The following is a 20,044-nucleotide window of genomic DNA, read 5'->3' on the forward strand; positions in this document are numbered from 1 at the left end:
TTTATGTTCTGTAAATACTCCCTCATGTTCTTAATATCAATCCTAGGTGATTTCAAGCCTTCTAAAGTGATTCTAGTGCCGAAAAACACTAATTGATCGCTAGTTTCGCTTTTTTGTTGTTGTGGCAGCATTGGAGGGATATTTCATGGAAATTTAAGGTCAAATTGGAGTTGTTCTTTCTGTATAAAGGTAAGGAACCTCTTACTCTATATGTATTTAAGATTATCCAAGTTGCGGCTAAGCCATTGAAGCTAGAACTTGTGAGATATATATCGAAAGGCTTGGTAGTAATGTTATTGTTTTGTGGACTGTTTTGCGTTGTTGTTGGGCTGCGTATTTTACTACTATCTTGTGGAGTTTTGGAGGAGGAAGGGTGTGGAGAAACACCATATATATGTAGGGTTATGGGCTGATAGTTATTCGTAACATTTCCAGGTTGTTTGACACGACTACGGTGGTCGTCGTATGTATGGAGTGATTAGTCTATGTGTGGACTATTTTGGGAGGCTCAATATGTTTATTATTGATGTTGTTTGGGCTGTTTGGTGACTGTTTTGAATGGTGTGAGGTCATATATATAGGGGAGGTGCTGTCCGTTTCATCGTAAAATAGGTTGTGGTCGATACATAATAGTTATGTCGCTTAAATGATAACGATAGTATCGTTTCTCTTATTGTAGACTAAGGAGTTTTGACAATTGCATAGCTTGAGATTGGGGCAGTATATACAAGGTATGTGAGACTATCCCTTTCCTTCTTTTGCACGACTCCGATTGTACATAATGTAATGAACGAGCTTCCAAGATACTCTACTCTTAGAAGCTAGCAGTACTTACATTGTTTTCCCTCTTATGGAACGATTGATGTTAATGTTACTTCTCTTATTCTTATGTTATCAATGTTGTTCGTACTTCCTAAATCTTATAAGGTTCATAGTGAAGAGTTAGTCCTAATAACGTGTATAGAGGATACCGACCTTACGTCACTCCGAAAGGTTTAGAATGTGATTCCATGAGTCGAGCATGCATTATATATATGTATCTATTTTACTCTACCGAGCCACGCTATAGTTGGCCGGGTACGACACCTATTGTACAACCACTGATCAGTTGGGTTTTACCGAGCTCCACGTGGCCGGGTACGATTCTACCGAGCCTATTATGGCCGGGTACGATATGATGATGATGATGCCCACAGAGGCGAATGCTTTAAAGGTTTATGTATTTATACATATGTATCATGCATTTCATGTAAGTAGCCCTCAGAGGTACTAAGATGTTACAGGTTGTATATTCTCTATCCTTGCTTACATTACTGATCGCATTTATGGTTCCTTGCCTTACATACTCAGTACTTTATTCGTACTGACGTCCTTTTATTTGTGGACGCTGCATGTCGTGCTGCAGGTCCTGATAGACAGGCAGGTGCAGCTCCCCCACCACAGTAGACTGTCCAGTTCAGCGGTGATTGGCGAGATCCCTTCTCCGGACTTGCCTTGGTATTGGTATGCAATTTTTGTTATAGACATTATGGGTATGTCGGGGCCCTGTTCCGGCTATGTTGCAACACTTATGTTCTATTAGAGGCTCATAGACAGGTGTCGTCTCATGTATAGTTTGGTATGCCTTGTCGGCTAGTTTTTGTTGTATAGTCTTTCATAGTAGCGAGGTAGCTCATACCTTATACGTAGTTTCTTGATTGTCTGGTCATCCTCTGCTATGTATGTTCATGCCGTCATATTTTATTGCTGGTTGTCCATGATCTAGGTCTACCATTTATATTGATCTCGTCAGCCTTAAAAGATAATAATGAAGGTTAGATGAAATGTACGTTGGTGCTCGGCAAGTGTGGTCGGGTGCTAGTCATGACCCTTCAGTTTGGGTCGTGACAAGAGGTTAGAATTAACAAATTTGTAAACAGGCTTGTCCAAGCCATTTCTCAGTAGAGTTTTTCGTTAATAAGAAGAAGAAAAAATTCCTCTCAGTTCTTTTTCTCTCTATCTAGAAGGTTCTTTTTAGTGAGTTTCGATCACTCATAAATGACAGAGGCACATTAATCTTATCATCAAATATAGAATGTAAACTTACTATAACACATGGGTAGCCAAACGATGCAAAGTTAGTTGGAAATGATAAGCACTCTGCTATTGCAGTGTGATCAAAGGGAAATATGGATTAATTCAGTTAAAAAATTTTACTCCCCATTTTAGTTTATGTAAGCTAAATCTTTCTTTTTTTATTCGTCCAAAAAGGATGATTTTCGTTTAAAATAATTTAATTTAATTTTTTATATTATTTTTGATGAGCAAGACACACAAATATTATACTAGTATATTTAACATATCAAATTTCAAAAATTATTCCTTTTTTAAACTTTTGTCAAGTCAAATACTTTATTTTAGTTTAAATGATACATTTTTCTTATTAGTTCGTTTAAAAAAGAATGACACATTTTTATATTTCGAACTCATTTAACTTTAAACCTTTTATTTTATCCACTTTACGTTTAATGAGAAACTTTTATAACCACACAAATATTATGATCCCACAAAACTTTTTGCCCCTTAAACCTTTAGGACCATATATTTCAAAAATCTTCTTTTTACCCTTAAAATTTGTGCGAAATCAAACAACATCATCTAATTGAAACGGAGGAAATAATATTTATTTAAAATTAAAATTTAGTTTTAAACTTGTGAGAATTTCCCAGACAACTATATCCACAATAACACGTGACAGTTCCGGGACATGACAGTACTTGTCTCCCTACCGACAACTCAACTTAACCCTGATTAATGTTTGACTCAGATCTGAAAGCTCCTAACCCTGGTTAACTTTATTCGCCACACATCCTACGTAATAAAATGCCCCTATCTTTCACTGCAGTACAAAACAACACTCCTTACAATTCTCCACACACAAAAAAGATTTGTTGCAAGCTACTCAGGCAGGGAAGAAAAAACCCATTTTTTGACCTCCGTTTCCGTACAGCAATGGCGTCCTCATCATTTCCAGAACAAGTGTTAAAGCACCTGTTCTCGTTCTTAACCTCCGACAAGGACCGGAACAGTATATCCTTAGTGTGCAAATCATGGTATGAGATTGAGAGGCGGTGCAGGAGGAAAGTATTCATAGGAAACTGCTACGCCGTTAGCCCTGAGATTATGATCAGACGGTTCCCTACTGAAGTTAGATCCGTGAAGCTGAAAGGAAAGCCACATTTTGCGGACTTTAACCTAGTACCTGAAGGTTGGGGCGCGCATGTACAACCTTGGATTGCTGCAATGTCGGGGACTTATACTATGCTTGAGGAGATTAGACTGAAGCGAATGGTTGTCAGTGATGAGTCTTTGGAGTTGATTTCTACTTCGTTTGAGCATTTTAAGGTATTGGTGTTGTTATCTTGTGAAGGGTTTACTACTGATGGACTTGCTGCTATTGCTGCTAACTGCAGGTTAGATTTCTGTGACGTGTCATTTTTTTGGTTTAGTACACGTCAGGTTACCTTTTTTGTTTAGTTACTGTTGAGTAAGTTAGTTCTTACCTGGAGAATAAAGTTTTAAACTTTGTGCTTCTGGTAGCTCTTTTGTGGTTGCATTGGCTTCAAATCTGAACCTTTTTTTTCTGGTCAATGCTGACTCTGGTGTGAGTCCAGGATTTGAACTTATTAGAGTTCAGGATTTGAACTTATAGGTTGGATACCATTTAGTGATTAAGGATAATTTCGGGCCAAAATTGTAACGAGGATATGGATGAACCAAAGTTAGACCTTTTGGCGAAGCACGAGGGCAAACTTGGACCTTTTCCCTTTTGTGATAGTTAACCTTTATCAATCAAGAAAATAACAAAGCTTAGTTTTTGTCTTTACTTTTTCATTTTACTGAGACTACACTGTAGATGAATTGATCTTTTTTTTTTAATAGGACAAGAACTTGTATTATACACTTTTCCCAAATTTATTATTTTGCTACAGAATGAATCATGTTTAAATGTTGCTTGCTCCGTGGCTAATATGGATCTGATTATCTTACCACGAAGTTCAAAATCTTTTGTTTGTTTGTTAGTATTAATTAGGTTCTATGTTTGTGCTGTTATGTGCCTGTGTTTAGTTGAGCAGAGAATCAAAAGGTTTTTCATTTGTTCTAGTCAAATTTTCCCTTTTGCATCCCAGTAGTCAGTGAAGCTTTATTATGAAAATGCCAGCTAGTTGATTTCGTAAAAGCATGTAATGATGTAATGCTGGACTTGCGACTTTGTATTTGTTGTTGCACACACCATGATTATGTATGCAGTTCATATTTAAAGAAAAATATCCTCCTTTAGTTAGTTTCTGTTACTTTATTTATGGTGCTTTGGTTGGAGCCACTGTGTTATATCTGGTTGGGGCTTGTAATGGAGTTCATCTGCGGTGCTTATGATACTACAAAAAGGGAAAAAATGGATGCCACTGTGGTTCAATGTAACATGCTTAATTGGAGAATTCAGGAAATGGGTTTCGATTAAATTCCATTACTGGAAATATACTTGTTCTGAAAGTTCAATATCCCCTATTCCTGTCACTGATCTATTGTCTACTGTTTATTTTTCTTCTTCTCAAGCCGAGGGTCTTTCGAAAATAGCCTCTCTACCCCTATGGGGTAGGGGTAAGATCTGCGTACACTCTACCCTCCCCAGACCCCACTTATGGGATTCTACTGGGTGGTTGTTGTATTCTTTGGACGATAATCTCATGCTACTCACAATGTGCTGCAGGAAACTGAGAGAACTGGACTTGGGAGAAAGTGAAGTGGAGGACCTAAGTAGCGATTGGCTCAGTTATTTTTCTGATAGCTGTACTTCACTGGTTTCACTTAACATTTCTTGTTTGGGTTCTGAGGTCAGCTTCTCAGATCTGGAGCGTCTGATTGCTCGCTCTCCTAATTTGAGGACTCTTCGGCTCAATCATTCTGTTCCCCTTGAGAAGCTTCCTAACCTACTTCTTGGCGCTTCCCAGTTGGTTGAATTTGGTACAGGTGCCTTCTCTTCTGAGGTACAGTCTGATATTTTCTCAAACCTGGAAGAAGCTTTTTCAGGCTGCAAGAGACTTAAAGGCTTGTCTGGATTTTGGGATGTCGTGCCAGCTTACCTTCCAGCTATATATCCAGTTTGCTCCGGACTCACCTCTTTGAATTTAAGCTATGCTACTATTCAAAACCCTGATCTTAGCAAGCTCATAAGTCAGTGTCACAATTTGCAGAGATTGTGGGTATGTTCTAGCTTGCTTTTACTATTGTACTTGTCTTGCATTCTCGATATTGAAACCATAAACAACTTTTAATCCCGATAAAAGAGAGCACATTCTAATAACTCATGTCAATTCTGGTGACGGCAAGGGACAAACAGTTATATGAAAGGCATCTATCAATCTGAATTAGATGCTTAAATGCTAAAGATTTTTGTATCGGTTCTTTTCATGTGGTTTTGAAGTCTTTCCCGTCAAAGTGGTTCTTTAATTTTTCTTGCTACTAGTTTGGTATATCATTAACACTTCAATTTGAATGAATGTGATCGCAGGTACTAGACTACATTGAAGATACTGGTCTCCAGATGCTTGCCGCTTCCTGTAAGGACCTTCAAGAACTTAGGGTGTTTCCTTCTGATCCCTTTGCTCCAGAACCAGTTGTTTTACTTACAGAGCAAGGCCTTGTGGCTGTCTCAGATGGCTGCCCTAAGCTCCAGTCGGTTTTATACTTCTGCCGCCAAATGACAAATGCCGCTTTGGTTACTATTGCAAGAAACCGTACTAACATGACTCGTTTCCGCTTGTGTATTATTGAACCTCGAACTCCTGATTACTTGACTCTTGAACCGCTTGATGTTGGTTTTGGGGCAATTGTGGAAGAATGCAAAGAGTTGCGGCGACTTTCTCTTTCTGGGCTCCTTACTGACCGTGTGTTTGAGTGCATTGGAACCCATGCTAAAAAGTTAGAGATGCTTTCCATTGCTTTTGCTGGGGATAGTGATCTGGGCCTCCACCATGTTCTATCTGGTTGCGAGAGCCTCAGAAAACTAGAGATCAGAGACTGCCCCTTTGGCGACGATGCTCTTTTGTCTAATGCTGCAAAGCTGGAGAGTATGCGATCCCTTTGGATGTCTTCTTGTTCGGTAAGTTTTGGAGCCTGTAAGCTGCTAGGTCAGAAGCTGCCTAGGCTTAATGTTGAAGTTATAGATGAGAGGGGTCCCCCGGATACACGGCCAGATAGCTGCCCTGTTGATAAACTTTACATTTACCGAACAGTGGCTGGACCAAGGCTTGACATGCCTGATTATGTTTGGACAATGAATGAGGATGCTGCACTGAGGATTACTGAGCCATAAAGCAAAGGGAATTTCACATTAGCTCCTTCAGGGGGAGATTGCAGGTATTACATTTATGTTGTTTAACCTCCCTTATTTGTTTAATCGGGAGTTATGTAGTTGCGCTGCTGGTTGAATTGTGAAACAGCAGCCAAAAAGTGTTAGGTTCAGGAGCTCACATGCCATCCACTTTTGCCTCTTGGCTGAGCTAATTTATAGCATCTACTTATAAGGAGTTTTAAACTCTTTACATGTTGCTGTGTATCATTGCGAGTAGGAATTATAGTATTCTTTTGAGGGGAAGGGAGCATGTTCACTGTGTACATTGTTATTCAGCAATCAGCTATTTTCATTCTCTTTCCTGGTAACTTGTTCTTCTAATGAGATGGTGCCATCATGTACTAGTTAAACTAGCCAACAGACTATTTAGTTTCCATATGTAAAATGTCCTTTAGAGAATAAACTTTTTTGAGCCATAAATTCGAGAACATTTCAAGCCTCCCATCCTATTTCAATGCAACATGATGCGGATTGAAATTCCAACTGGCTGGTTGTGTTCTTTTAGGTAGTTTTTTCATCTATAGCTCTGTTTTGTTCATGTTCCAGTAGTTTGTATTACATAGAACTTTTGATGTATAGCTCTGAAATTTGCAACTGGTTTGTTTTGTTCACAGGAGCATTAGCTTTTATGGATATGGAACAAAACATACAATGTTATGCTCAGAGTGTAGCATCTGAAAGATTCCAACTTGGGGGGATAGATAAGGAGATTATTGTGGGTATGTTCACTTTTTCAGCATCAAGCTCGGCTTCTTACAAACGCCTGATGACTGGTGAAAACGATGATATTGGGGAAAAAAATGGATCCAATTGGAGATGGGGGGCAATTGCCTAGGCCTCCTCTCGATAGTTGTACCGCTGGTGATAGGTACAACGTCGATTCCAACATTAAGTCAGCCAATACAGGGTAGTATTGTGGTCACTAATTTCTGTTTTGTAATAATGATTGTACCATTGGTGAGCATTTTATGGGATAGTTGTCACGTTCTTAGTTGTTAACTAAGTACACGTGCGACACTTGACAACTCGCTCACAATCTTGCACAACTTGCTTACGTTCTTGCTATGTCAAGTCAGTCTTACTACACTCAAGATCAGAACATAAGAGAATTGTTAAAGGAAGCTTTGTATTAGAGAGAACATGAATTGTTTGTTTGATAATTACAAATGAATGGCCCCCTTTATATACTAGTCTCCTAGGGGCTATTGGGTAAATATTAATTATTACACAAGTCCTTGATATTTACAAGATAAGGGTTTTTTCTAGAATTCTTTACAAGCCTAGAAGATTCCAAGGACTTTCCTAGCAAATTCATAATGATCTAGGTTTTTCCTAAGGAAATGTCTATATCTCTCTAGAATCTTTTCATAAATGAATGGTGCCTATGTGGCATGATGACATGATGGGTCATCACACTCTCCCCCACCCAATACTGCGACGACCGCGGCACAATGTTGTTGCATAAACTTTCGGATCTTATTTTTGAATTGCCACAAGTCTTCATATCGTTCCCACGTGGCCTCCTCCGGTGATTGCCCTTTCCAATGGATGAGGAACATAGCTGTGGCTTAAAGAATAGCTGGGTGGCTTCCTTGGCTGTGCAACATGGTAAGGCGGGCATGAAGGTGACATATTTGGAAAATCTATCCACGACCACCACAATAGTACCATAACCGTCGGACCTTGGTAGGCAAGTGATAAAGTCCATAGTCACGCTCTGCAATTGGTAGTGGCTCCAAAAGTCCTTCGGGCTGTTGTTGCTCAACCTTGTCCTGCGGACATACAAGACAAGTTTGCACATAACATTCTATATCATCTCGCATGTGTGGCCAATAGTAGACTGACTCAACCAAGGCCCTGGTGCGACGTTGGCCTGGATGACCAACCCACATTGTATCATGACTCTCCCTTATGATTCGCCGTCTAATGTCTCCAAACTTAGGCACGTAGACCCGCCGACCAGTGGTAAGCAATATGCCGTCTTCTACCCAAAAACGTCTTGTCTTGCCCTGGTTGGCTAACTTGATAAGTTGTTTGGCTGCTGGATCATGTTGCATGCCTTCTTTTATAGCCTCTCGAATATCCCATCTCGCTGAAGTGATTGCAGCAAGCTCGGCTTTTCGGCTTAAGGCATCGGCTATAACGTTACCTTTGTCCAGCTTATACTCCAGCGCATAATCAAACTCGACCAAGAAATCCTGCCACCTAGCCTGCTTTGGTGTGAAATTCTTCTGTGTCTAAAAGTAGCTAGTAGTCACATTATCAGTCTTGACCACGAACCTCGACCCAAGAAGATAATGTCTCTATGTATGAAGGCAATGCACAATGGCAGTCATTTCTTTCTCTTGTACCGTGTAACGCCGCTCCGTCTCATTTAACTTGCGGCTCTCAAATGCTATGAGATGTGTCACACCTCCTTTTTCCGCACCCGAGGGGGCGCAAGGGAGTTTTTTCCAATTAAAGGACAATCGAAACGGGATTTGTTTATTTATTTCAGAGTCGCCACTTGGGAGATTTAGGGTGTCCCAAGTCACCGATTTTGATCCCGAATCGAGGAAACGAATGACTCTATATTATAGTCTGCGTACCAGAAATCCGGATAAGGAATTCTGTTAACCCGGGAGAAGGTGTTAGGCATTCCCGAGTTCCGTGGTTCTAGCACGGTCGCTCAACTGTTATATTTGGCTTGATTATCTAATTTTAAATACAATTATGAACCAATGTGCCAATTTTAACTTTTAACCGCTTTATTATTATTGTTTTACTAGAATGTGAACATCGCTTAAAACATGTCTTTGGACTGCGTCACATGAAATGCACCCACAATCCGGAACACATTTTATTTGATGTTTTGGGATTTGGATTTGGGTCGCATGAAATGAACACCCATGTTCAAGAAAGTAAATTATTAAACACGCGCCTAAAGAGACTATCGTGTTATTATTCTGGGAAGACCGTGAAATTCGCTAAACGGCCCTCTTAAATTCTAAGTAATTTTAAAACAAGTATTTACTGAGGGCCCCGCAATTTGTATTTTTATTCGGCGAGGCTCGTCTCATTTATTTTAAAAGGGTAAGCTTAAAGTAACTACACTTTACTTTGTTTATTTAAAGAGTTAATTCAAGGTTATTAAAATATATTGTAAACCACGCTACATGGAATGCACCCGTGAGTCACGACAAGTTCTATTTAACCTTGTTCCGAATCGGAGCCGGGTCGCATGAGATGCACCCCAGGTTCCTTTAACCTAATTACATATAAACGACAATATTACCACAAATCGCTAACTTGATGCTATTTATAAACTATCACTCTCTTCTTCTTAATCTAGTTTAATGAAGTATAAGCTAATAACCTCCTAACCCTACAATAAATGGCAAGGCAACTAACAATCAGTGATAAACAGAAATATAAAAATCAACAACAGAACATCACATTAACAATCAGTAATAGACTAACATGACAATATAAATTTTAAGATACGACAAATACATTACTACTACTCAAATTTACCTAGACAAAATGCAAAAGCAAAGAACAATCGGGCCAACAACAGTAACACGAATACTCACGTTTAATAGCAGCGTCGAGCTTCAAATATCTCGAACTCGCCGGAAACTGGACAGCAACAACTTCGACGGAACTCATAACCCGAACGGCAACCTCAAGAGTGGTTTCATGGCTGCTCTGGTGGTCGTTTATGGAGGTCTGGAGAGGAATAGAGGTTGGTTTAGGTGGTCGTTGGCGATGCGACGCAGCAACGCAGCCACAACTGCTGCTCGAAAGGAGACGATGAAGCTACTATTTTTTCCGGGCAACGGCAGTCGAAGGGCAGCGACAACGGGGCTGGTGCGTTGGGGGGAGGGGGGGCTTGCTGGAAGGGTCGCTTGGTGGTGGTCGCAGCGGACTGCTTGGGCAGTGACGACGTGAGGGAGTCGGTTGAAGCTGCGAGGAAGATGAAGCAGGAGGTCATCGGAACAGGCGGTCGATGGGGGAGTTCCGCTGGTTCGGGTGGTGGTTATGGCGTGGAGGTGACGGGGTGGTTTGATGGTGGTGTTTTGGACTGGTGGTTTTCGGCGTTGGTGAAGGGAGGTCCGACTGGTTTGGGTGAGGGTTTTCGTTGGTTTGGGTGGTGGTTATGGCGGTTTCGGATGTGAGAGAGTTGGTGTCGTCGGAGCAGGTGGTCGACGAGCAGGTGCCGGACTGGTGGAGTAGGTTTTTGCTAGGGTTGTTTCCTAGGTTTTCTTGAGGAGGAAGGAGATGGGGTGGTCGTTGATGGTGGTTTGGGCCGTGGTTGACGATGGCTGCTGGGTTCCGACGTGAGGGGAGTGGAGGTTATGGCGTTGTGGGTGTTCGTCAAGCTGGTGGAGGGGGAGTTCGTTTGTTTTCCGGCGTTCGTTCGGACAGTAGGGTATTTCTCGTTCTTCTCCTCTTGGAGAAGATGATGAATAGTCCCTCTTTCCAAAAATTTCCAAAAGTCCTCCTTCCCAAATGTTTCATCCGTGTATTTGACATGGCTTTGCCCAGAAAAATGAGCCCACGCGTGGTGGGGTTCAAGGTTTGTGTCCCCCACGCGTGGTGGGGTTCCCCATGTGTCCTGGACACGGTTTATTATGGGTTAGGTCCGAAATTAGGCCTAAAACCGGGTAGTTTGAACCCGAATATTATTCTTTTGCCCGGACCCGGGAAATAGGAACACATTGCTTAATTAGTCCTATGTAAGCAAAATAACTACAAAAAATAAGACTAGTATTTAAACAAAACTATATCCTTTTAAATATTTTTCAAGATTTAAAATAGCTACAAAATATTAATAAAACTATTTTTTGTAATTTTCGTTTTTAAATATTAAGATAAAATGTGAGGTAATATTTTTGTATTTTTCAAAGTTAAAAATGACTATAAAACCTTAATAGAACTATATTTTTTGTAATTTTCGAAATTATATAAAGTACAAAAAATAAAGTGCAATTTTTGTATTTTTCAAGTTTATGAGAGATACATAAACTAAAATTTATATATATATTTTTTTGAAATTTTCTTTTTGCAACGAAATAAAGTAAAAATAGTTAAAATAGCTATACTAGACCCAATTTCACATATTCACGCTAAAAATGTGAAAATTCTCGGGGAGGGTCAAAAATCACGTGCTTACAGCTGCCCCTCTTTGACTGGAAACACGAAGAGTTTTCCGACAAAGAACGACTAGACGTGTTTTTGACCCGACCATTACTTGGACGGACTACACTTAAGGAAAGGGAGGGAATGTGACCGAGCCCTGGTATCTGAGCTGCCTACATATCCTTGGTTATACAGGAATCAGGCCACGTGTAGTTCGGGATGAGAGAGATAGTGAAGTGTACCGAGGTGAAGAGCCGATCGAGGTGCCGTTCCGTTGAGGTTCCGGTCTGCGGTCCTGTCATTACAACAAAAATGAAAACTGAAAAAGACTAACTAAGCCTATCAGCTACTAGTTACAAGGATTCCTATCTCCTAAGTCTTCTGAAACTTGGTCTTGAGTCTTGAATGGTGCTTCATACAGACTTTGGATCTGAACCTTGATACTTGCTAGTTGTAGGTGCTAGTTCTTGAGCAGACCACATTTGTTCTCCACTTCCGTAATTTGGATTCTTTTTCTTTTTTCTTTTTTTCTCTTTTTTTTTTCTTCTTGTTTTTTTTTTTGTTTTTTGGTGACCAGCTTCTGTTGATCATCCCAGACTATTGATTCGCGTTCTTGAGGCGAGCTTCTAACTTGGATTGAATGCTGGGGATTTCTTTTGTAATCCTTCTGCTTTTCAGTGGGTCACTGCTTGATCTTTGACAGGCGGACTCCTGACTTCTTCGATCTTTGACATACCACAAACTCCGTTCTACAGGCGGGTCCCTGACAATCAAAACAAACAAAACAAACAAAATTTCCTAACCCAGTTTGCACTGGGGAGGTTTGTGAGTCGTTAGCAAAATCGTAGCCCACTGATACTACTGATGCAGTGCTGAGAGTGAACTAAACACTAGATTAGGATGTATTCCCTTGTTATACAGGTGGGCGCCTAACTTCAATACTTGAAAAGTAAAGACTGAAATGTATGCCTCTGTTATCTGGGCGGGCTCCCAACTTCAACACTTGAAAGTAAAAATTGAATGTATGCCTCTGTTATTATGGGCGGGCTCCCAATTTCAACACTTGAAAAGTAAAGACTGAAATGTATGCCTCTGTTATCTGGGCGGGCTCCCAACTTCAACACTTGAAAGTAAAAACTGAATGTATGCCTCTGTTATTTGGGCGGGCTCCCAACTTCAACACTTGAAAGTAAAAACTGAATGTATGCCTCTGTTATTACGGGCGGACTCCCAATTTCAACACTTGAAAGTAAAACTGAAATGTATTCCTCTCGTTATGCAGGTGGGTGCCTGGTTTTAGGAATGAAAATACTGAAATGTATTTCTCTCGTTATACAGGTGGGCGCCTGGTTTAGGAAAATGACTCTTTTATTTTTCAACCGTTTTTTTTTTTAATTTTTATTTTTATTGTTGTTTTTTTTTAGCATCTTAGGAGAAAGATTCATCAGACTAAGATTTTGATCTTTTTTTTTTGGTATCTTAGGAGAAAGATTCATCAGACTAAGATTTTGATCATAGGAGAAGGTTCGTCAGACTAGGTCTCTATCTTAGGAGAAAAATTCGTCAGACTAAGATTTGGATCCTAGGAGAAGGTTCATCAAACTAGGTCTTTTCTTTTTGGTATCTTAGGAGAAAGATTCATCAGACTAAGATTTTGATCCTAGGAGAAGGTTCGTCAGACTAGGTCTCTATCTTAAGAGAAAAATTCGTCAGACTAAGATTTGGATCCTAGGAGAAGGTTCATCAGACTAGGTCTTTTCTTTTGGGTATCTTAGGAGAAAGATTCATCAGACTAAGATTTTGATCCTAGGAGAAGGTTCGTCAGACTAGGTCTCTATCTTAGGAGAAAAATTCGTCAGACTCAGATTTTGATCCTAGGAGAAGGTTCATCAGACTAGGTCTTTTCTTTTTGGTATCTTAGGAGAAAGATTCATCAGACTAAGATTTTGATCCTAGGAGAAGGTTCGTCAGACTAGGTCTCTATCTTAGGAGAAAAATTCGTCAGACTAAGATTTTGATCCTAGGAGAAGGTTCATCAGACTAGGTCTTGTTTTTTTTTCTTCAAAAACAACTTAGGAGGAAATGCATCTCCTATGGGTAAAACTTAACTTTGAGGAAGTGCGTTTCCTGTGGGTACAATAAACTTAGGAAGTGCGTCTCCTATGGGTACAATAAACTTAGGAAGTGCGTCTCCTATTGGGGATAACTGTTCTTAGGAAGTGCGTCTCCTACTGGGTGAACTATTCTTAGGAAGTGCGTCTCCTATTGGTACAATGGATCTAGGAAGTGCGTCTCCTATTGGTAAAACTTAACTTAGGAAGTGCGTCTCCTATCGGTGAAACTTTTTTAGGAAGTGCGTCTCCTATCGGTGAACTTAACTTAGGATGTGCGTCTCCTATCGGTGAAACTTTTTAGGAAGTGCGTCTCCTATCGGTGAACTTAACTTAGGAAGTGCGTCTCCTATTGGTGAAATCAACTTAGGAAGTGCGTCTCCTACTGGTGAAACTTGTCTTAGGAAGTGCGTCTCCTACTGGTAAAACTTGCTTAGGAAGTGCGTCTCCTCAGGAAGTGCGTCTCCTATGGTAAAACTGAACTTAGGAAGTGCGTCTCCTATGGTAAAACTTTTTAGGAAGTGCGTCTCCTACTGGTACAATGGATTTAGGAAGTGCGTCTCCTGTGGGTACAATAAACTTAGGAAGTGCGTCTCCTACTGGTGAAACTTGTCTTAGGAAGTGCGTCTCCTACTGGTAAAACTTATCTTAGGAAGTGCGTCTCCTATTGGTAAAATTTTTCTTAGGAAGTGCGTCTCCTATTGGTAAAATAAACTTAGGAAGGAAATGTATGCCTCTATTATCTGGGCGGGCTCCCAATTTCAACACTTGAAATAAAAAGACTGAATGTAGCCTCTGTTATCTGGGCGGGCTCCCAACTTCAACACTTAAAAGTAAAGACTGGATGTATTCCTCTGTTATTATGGGCGGGCTCCCAATTTCAACACCTAAAAGTAAAAAGACTAAATGTATGCCTCTGTTATTATGGGCGGGCTCCCAACTCCAACACTTAAAAGTAAAGACTAAATGTATGCCTCTGTTATCTGGGCGGGCTCCCAACTTCAACTCTGGAAATATAAAGACTGAAACCAACATATCCTATTTGAGGGCGGATGAACCCAACATATCCTATTTGAGGGCGGATGAACCCAACATATCCTATTTGAGGGCGGATGAACCCGACATATCCTATTTGAGGGCGGATGAACCCAACATATCCTATTTGAGGGCGGATGAACCCAACATATCCTATTTGAGGGCGGATGAACCCGACATATCCTATTTGAGGGCGGATGAACCCAACATATCCTATTTGAGGGCGGATGAACCCAACATATCCTATTTGAGGGCGGATGAACCCAACATATCCTATTTGAGGGCGGATGAACCCAACATATCCTATTTGAGGGCGGATGAACCCAACAGATCCTATTTGAGGGCGGATGAACCCGACAGATCCTATTTGAGGGCGGATGAACCCAACATATCCTATTTGAGGGCGGATGAACCCGACAGATCCTATTTGAGGGCGGATGAACCCAACATATCCTATTTGAGGGCGGATGAACCCGACAGATCCTATTTGAGGGCGGATGAACCCAACATATCCTATTTGAGGGCGGATGAACCCGACAGATCCTATTTGAGGGCGGATGAACCCGACAGATCCTATTTGAGGGCGGATGAGCCCAACATATCCTATTTGAGGGCGGATGAACCCGACATATCCTATTTGAGGGCGGATGAACCCGACAGATCCTATTTGAGGGCGGATGAACCCAACAGATCCTATTTGAGGGCGGATGAACCCGACATATCCTATTTGAGGGCGGATGAACCCGACAGATCCTATTTGAGGGCGGATGAACCCGACATATCCTATTTGAGGGCGGATGAACCCGACATATCCTATTTGAGGGCGGATGAACCCAACATATCCTATTTGAGGGCGGATGAACCCGACATATCCTATTTGAGGGCGGATGAACCCGACATATCCTATTTGAGGGCGGATGAACCCGACATATCCTATTTGAGGGCGGATGAACCCGACATATCCTATTTGAGGGCGGATGAACCCGACATATCCTATTTGAGGGCGGATGACTGCTAGGGATAACACTGTTGAGGAATTATTTACTTACCTGTTGGGGGTAAAATGTTATCAGCTGGGGGTACCTGACTTCCAGAAAATTTTCTAAATGGAAGGAAAATTTTCTGCCCCAGTTTGATAATATCCCTTGTGGCATGCGTTTCTGCATCAATGCCATTTCCTTTACCTGTTTCAAATCAAACAAAATTTGTTAGTTTAAAACATGGTGGTTGGCTGTGATACTCCTATTGGGATTGCTTTCCCTTTCTCCTTCATTGCGCTGTGCTCCACGACTTGTTGGGGATGATATTATGTGCTGGGGATAATCCCTTCCTGCTGGGGATATCCCTCTTCTTTTGTGGCATAGCTTGGAAACTGGCATTTCCCCGACCTTTTAGTCTAGTATGGATTTCGCCGAATCATGCTCACTGCTCTCCTTGCTTTGTTCACGGGCCTTGTCTTTGAGGTTTATAACCTTGGTTTTGGCAAGGATATCTCTCTTGACGCTCGTCAATCCTTTTGTCAATTCCCTTTGCGGGGGATATGTTTTTGACATTGGCCTCGCACTTGTTCCTTGACGACTATACCATTTGGGTGCACTAGTCAGATCTCATCTGGCATAATTGGAAAGCTGATGGCATATTTTGAAGTCAATTCACACTTGTTCTGACCAAACAGACTCTATTGAGGAATTTTTCTATGAAAGGAGAAAGACAAAAGAAACAAAATAAAAGACAAAGGAAACGATGACTCTTTTACAAAAGAAACTATAAATAAGAATCTATCAAACGCAGATACTGACTCTAATGGCCATGACATGCGTGTGTGGCCTATCCTCTACCGTCAATCATCTTTCAAGATCTTCAATTGGCGATTCCCCATCTGATTCTCAATCTTATTCGACTTGTAGTGCCCGAAGGGTTTTCACTATCAAGCCTCTCTCATTTTGGTTTTCTCTCAGCTTTCATCGCCTTACGGTGCCTGTGAAGGTTTTCACCAATAAGACTCTCTCGTTTTGTATCTCTCTCCAGCTGGGGGATTTGGAGTGTCGCCGGTATGACTCTTTCTGCCGGGGATTAGAGTCTTTTCTGCTGTGGATCAGAGTGTTATGTACACCGGTAAGACTCTCATTTGTCTGACTTGACATCTTTTGAAGACTGATCAGAAGGTCTTTCTTTGGACCGTAATGTGGGTTTTGGATAGGGCTAGAAAAAAAGGGTATTAAAGGCTCAAAAATGCATGAATTTTGGGTTATTAATTACAACCTTCGGAATTAGATTTATTTACAACAAACGCAACTTTTGCCCCAGTTTCTTGCTTGGGGATATTTTAATTGATTTTTTTTTTCATTTTTTTTTTAAACTATGACCGAGCCGTGAAGCGCCTACGTATCCTCTTTGAGGAATCAGGTCAAACGTAGTTCCCCATTCCTCTTTTTTTTTCTTGTGACTTTCTTTTCACTCATTTCTTATCTTTCTTTTCTTTTTCTTTTGCTTTTTTTCTCTCTTTTTTTGTTTTGTTGTTTTCTTTCTTTCTCTTTTTCTTTTTTTTTCTTTTTTTTCGTTGCAACTGATTCCGAACGAGGGGTATGAAAGAAAATAAATAAGGCTCAAAAGGGGTTAACGAAGGATAAAGTGTTTAGGTAGCAGAACAAAATGCCTTCGTCATTTCAGCCTTCAAAACATGCCAAGTGCAAATAACACACTTTAAATTTGTAGTCTCTTCTGATGGTGCTGGACTTGACAATTATGTTAAACATTTTATTTTCCTTTGTCATTTCTAAGCACCGTTGGGCGACACTCTCATTATCATGACCGACCCTCATGCCAATTTGGCGAATCTTGCTTTTAATGGTTTTCTTTGTGCTTAACTTGCCCCAGTTCCACATGACTCAAGCTCTGAATAATCTCAAACCGTCCTTATTTTCTTTAAATGGTCTGATCGCCTTTCCAGGGTTTTATGATTAACTTTAAAGACTAGGCCCAAAGTGTGTGCGCATGTCATGTCCCTAGAATCGGCATTGAACGAAATGATAAAAGGACTAAACAAAAGACGACTGGAACTAACAAAAGACCGACTTTGTATTAGACTACCGGCGAAATGGTTTGAATAATAAAACAAACAAAACAACAAGAATAAAATCCTAACACAAACTGGACAAAATTTAAACAAACTGCTATGACAAAATGGAAAGATAAGAAGGTTTGACACAGGACAAAATCCCAATTACAACCTTAATAATCCGAACAACAGAAATGACCACAAAATAAGCCACCACAAGCTTCTCTCTTGCTGACCAAGGAACGAAGCGTCCTCCAAAAAAAATTGGCATCTTAGCCACTGAGCTTTGCATCAATACTGCCAAGACTATTGCCAGCTTCAACATCATCAACCTCCGTCAACAAGTTCTCGATAGGGTTTGAGTGCTCCATGTCCCTGTTATTGATCATAATCCGCCCTTCTTGGATCATTTTTTCTATTTCTCTTTTCAAATCCCGACAACTTTCAACATTGTTCCCCTGGGCATTGGAATGGTATTCACATATTTTAGAAGGGTCAAAGCTTCTTGCACGTGGGTCCACACGATTTGGAGGAATAGGTGCAATCATGTCATGATTCTTTAATTTCTCAAATAAGCTTTCATAGGACTCTCCTATTGGTGTAAAATTATCTTTCAACATTTGTTCCCCTTTATACCACTGGCTTGGCTATGGGTTATAGGGCATCTGAAAATTTTGTGGAGACTTCTGGAGATTTTGTGATGCTCGTGCTCGCCTCCTGGGGTGTTTTGGTGGCTGGACAACATACTGAGGTGGAGCGACAGAGTATTGAGCGTCCTGAGGTGGATAATACTGCTCAGGGGAGCCATAGAAAATCTGAGGAGGCTGCTCATACCTTCGAGATGTTCTCCTGGGACCTCTTCTAGACTGTCATCATGATTTCTTCAATCTCCTCATTTGTGTCGCTAAGATTATCTGACTCAACCCGGATAGCCTGAGTTGCGGCTTTAAGAACAGCTTGACTTATAATTTTGCCTGTCTTAAGACCATTCTCTACCATTTCTCCAATTTTGATTGCTTCCGAGAAGGTTTTGCCAACTGCGGACACCATGTTTTGAAAGTAATCTGGCTCTTTCGCTTGAAGGAAGACAGTAATTATCTCGTGGTCATCCATGGGTGGCTTAACTCGAGCTGCTTGCTCTCTCCATTTTATGGCATATTCCCTGAAACTTTCACTTGGTTTCTTCTTCAGGTTTGAAAGGGACATGCGGTCTGGGGGAATGTCGATGTTGTATTGGAACTGTCTGACAAAGGCCTGTGCCATGTCATCCCAGACATACCAGCGAGACGTGTCTTGATCCATAAACCATTCAGAGGCTACTCCCGTAAGGCTTTCCACAAAATAAGCCATCAACAATTTTTCATTTCTTCCTGCCCCTCTCAGTTGATTGCAATACCTTTTCAGGTGGGCTATGGGATCTCCATGTCCATCGTACTTTTCAAATTTTGGAGTCTTGAAACCAGGCGGCAAGTGGACATCGGGGAACATACATAGATCTTTGAAGGCAACACTCTTTTGGCCTGCCAACCCTTGCATGTTTTCCAACCATTGTTCTAAGCTTTTCACTTTTCGGGTCATTTCTTCCTGTACCATCTTTCGGGCAGGCTTCTCAGTTTTTGCAGCAAGATCAAACGAGTACGAGTGGTACTCAGGAGAGTGGTACTGCTCTTGTTGTGTCGCAAATTGTGACTCATGACGAGGAACCCTCCGACTCTGAGTCTCTGGAGCACTTGTAACAGCTTCGACGTTAGTTGTCATTTTTCTTTGAGGCACAAACCGACCACCTCAACTTTCTTCACAATTCAAAACCAAATATGTTAGAATGGACTCAGTCGGTCCTTATTATTATCAATATATATATATATATATATATATATATATATATATATATATATATATATATATATATATATATTTATTTATTTATTATTATTTTTTTACCTTTTTTTTTTTTTCTCTTTTTCATTTTTTTTGTTGTGGTCGAATCTTATGGAGATTGCCTACGTATCATGACCCCGCATGAATCAGACCTTGCGTAGTTCGTGCCAATAAAAGATAAACAATACTAAATACTTTTCAATTTTCATATTAGAACAAACTGAGTTTCAAAGGTTTGAAGATGACCTACAAACTTGAAACTCAGGCAACCCACATTATTCTAATCAGGAGATTTATAAACTCAAAAACAAAAGGCTAGCTCCCTTTCTCTGTTCGACAAATGCAACCAGATGGTTATTTTTGCAAATGTGGCCCCTTCCGAATTTCACATGAATTTTGATGCCGGGGAGGATTATTTTATGACACTTTACCAACTTGTCCATTCTT

At 40.6% G+C, this 20,044-nt stretch overlaps 1 protein-coding gene across 1 annotated transcript; it reads left to right on the forward strand.

Annotated features, from left to right (window-relative positions):
* Window positions 1–2,879: 2,879 nt before the first annotated feature.
* On the forward strand, window positions 2,880–7,419 carry LOC107811573 (protein TRANSPORT INHIBITOR RESPONSE 1). Its single transcript, XM_016636531.2, has 4 exons — window positions 2,880–3,452; window positions 4,751–5,243; window positions 5,552–6,399; window positions 7,009–7,419. Exons 1-3 carry the CDS (start codon window positions 2,992–2,994, stop codon window positions 6,353–6,355), a joined length of 1,758 nt encoding a protein of 585 aa, XP_016492017.2. The 5' UTR covers window positions 2,880–2,991; the 3' UTR covers window positions 6,356–6,399; window positions 7,009–7,419.
* Window positions 7,420–20,044: the final 12,625 nt, after the last annotated feature.

The sequence above is a fragment of the Nicotiana tabacum genome, chromosome 8, assembly GCF_000715075.1.
Source record: "Nicotiana tabacum cultivar K326 chromosome 8, ASM71507v2, whole genome shotgun sequence".
NCBI lineage: Eukaryota > Viridiplantae > Streptophyta > Magnoliopsida > Solanales > Solanaceae > Nicotiana > Nicotiana tabacum.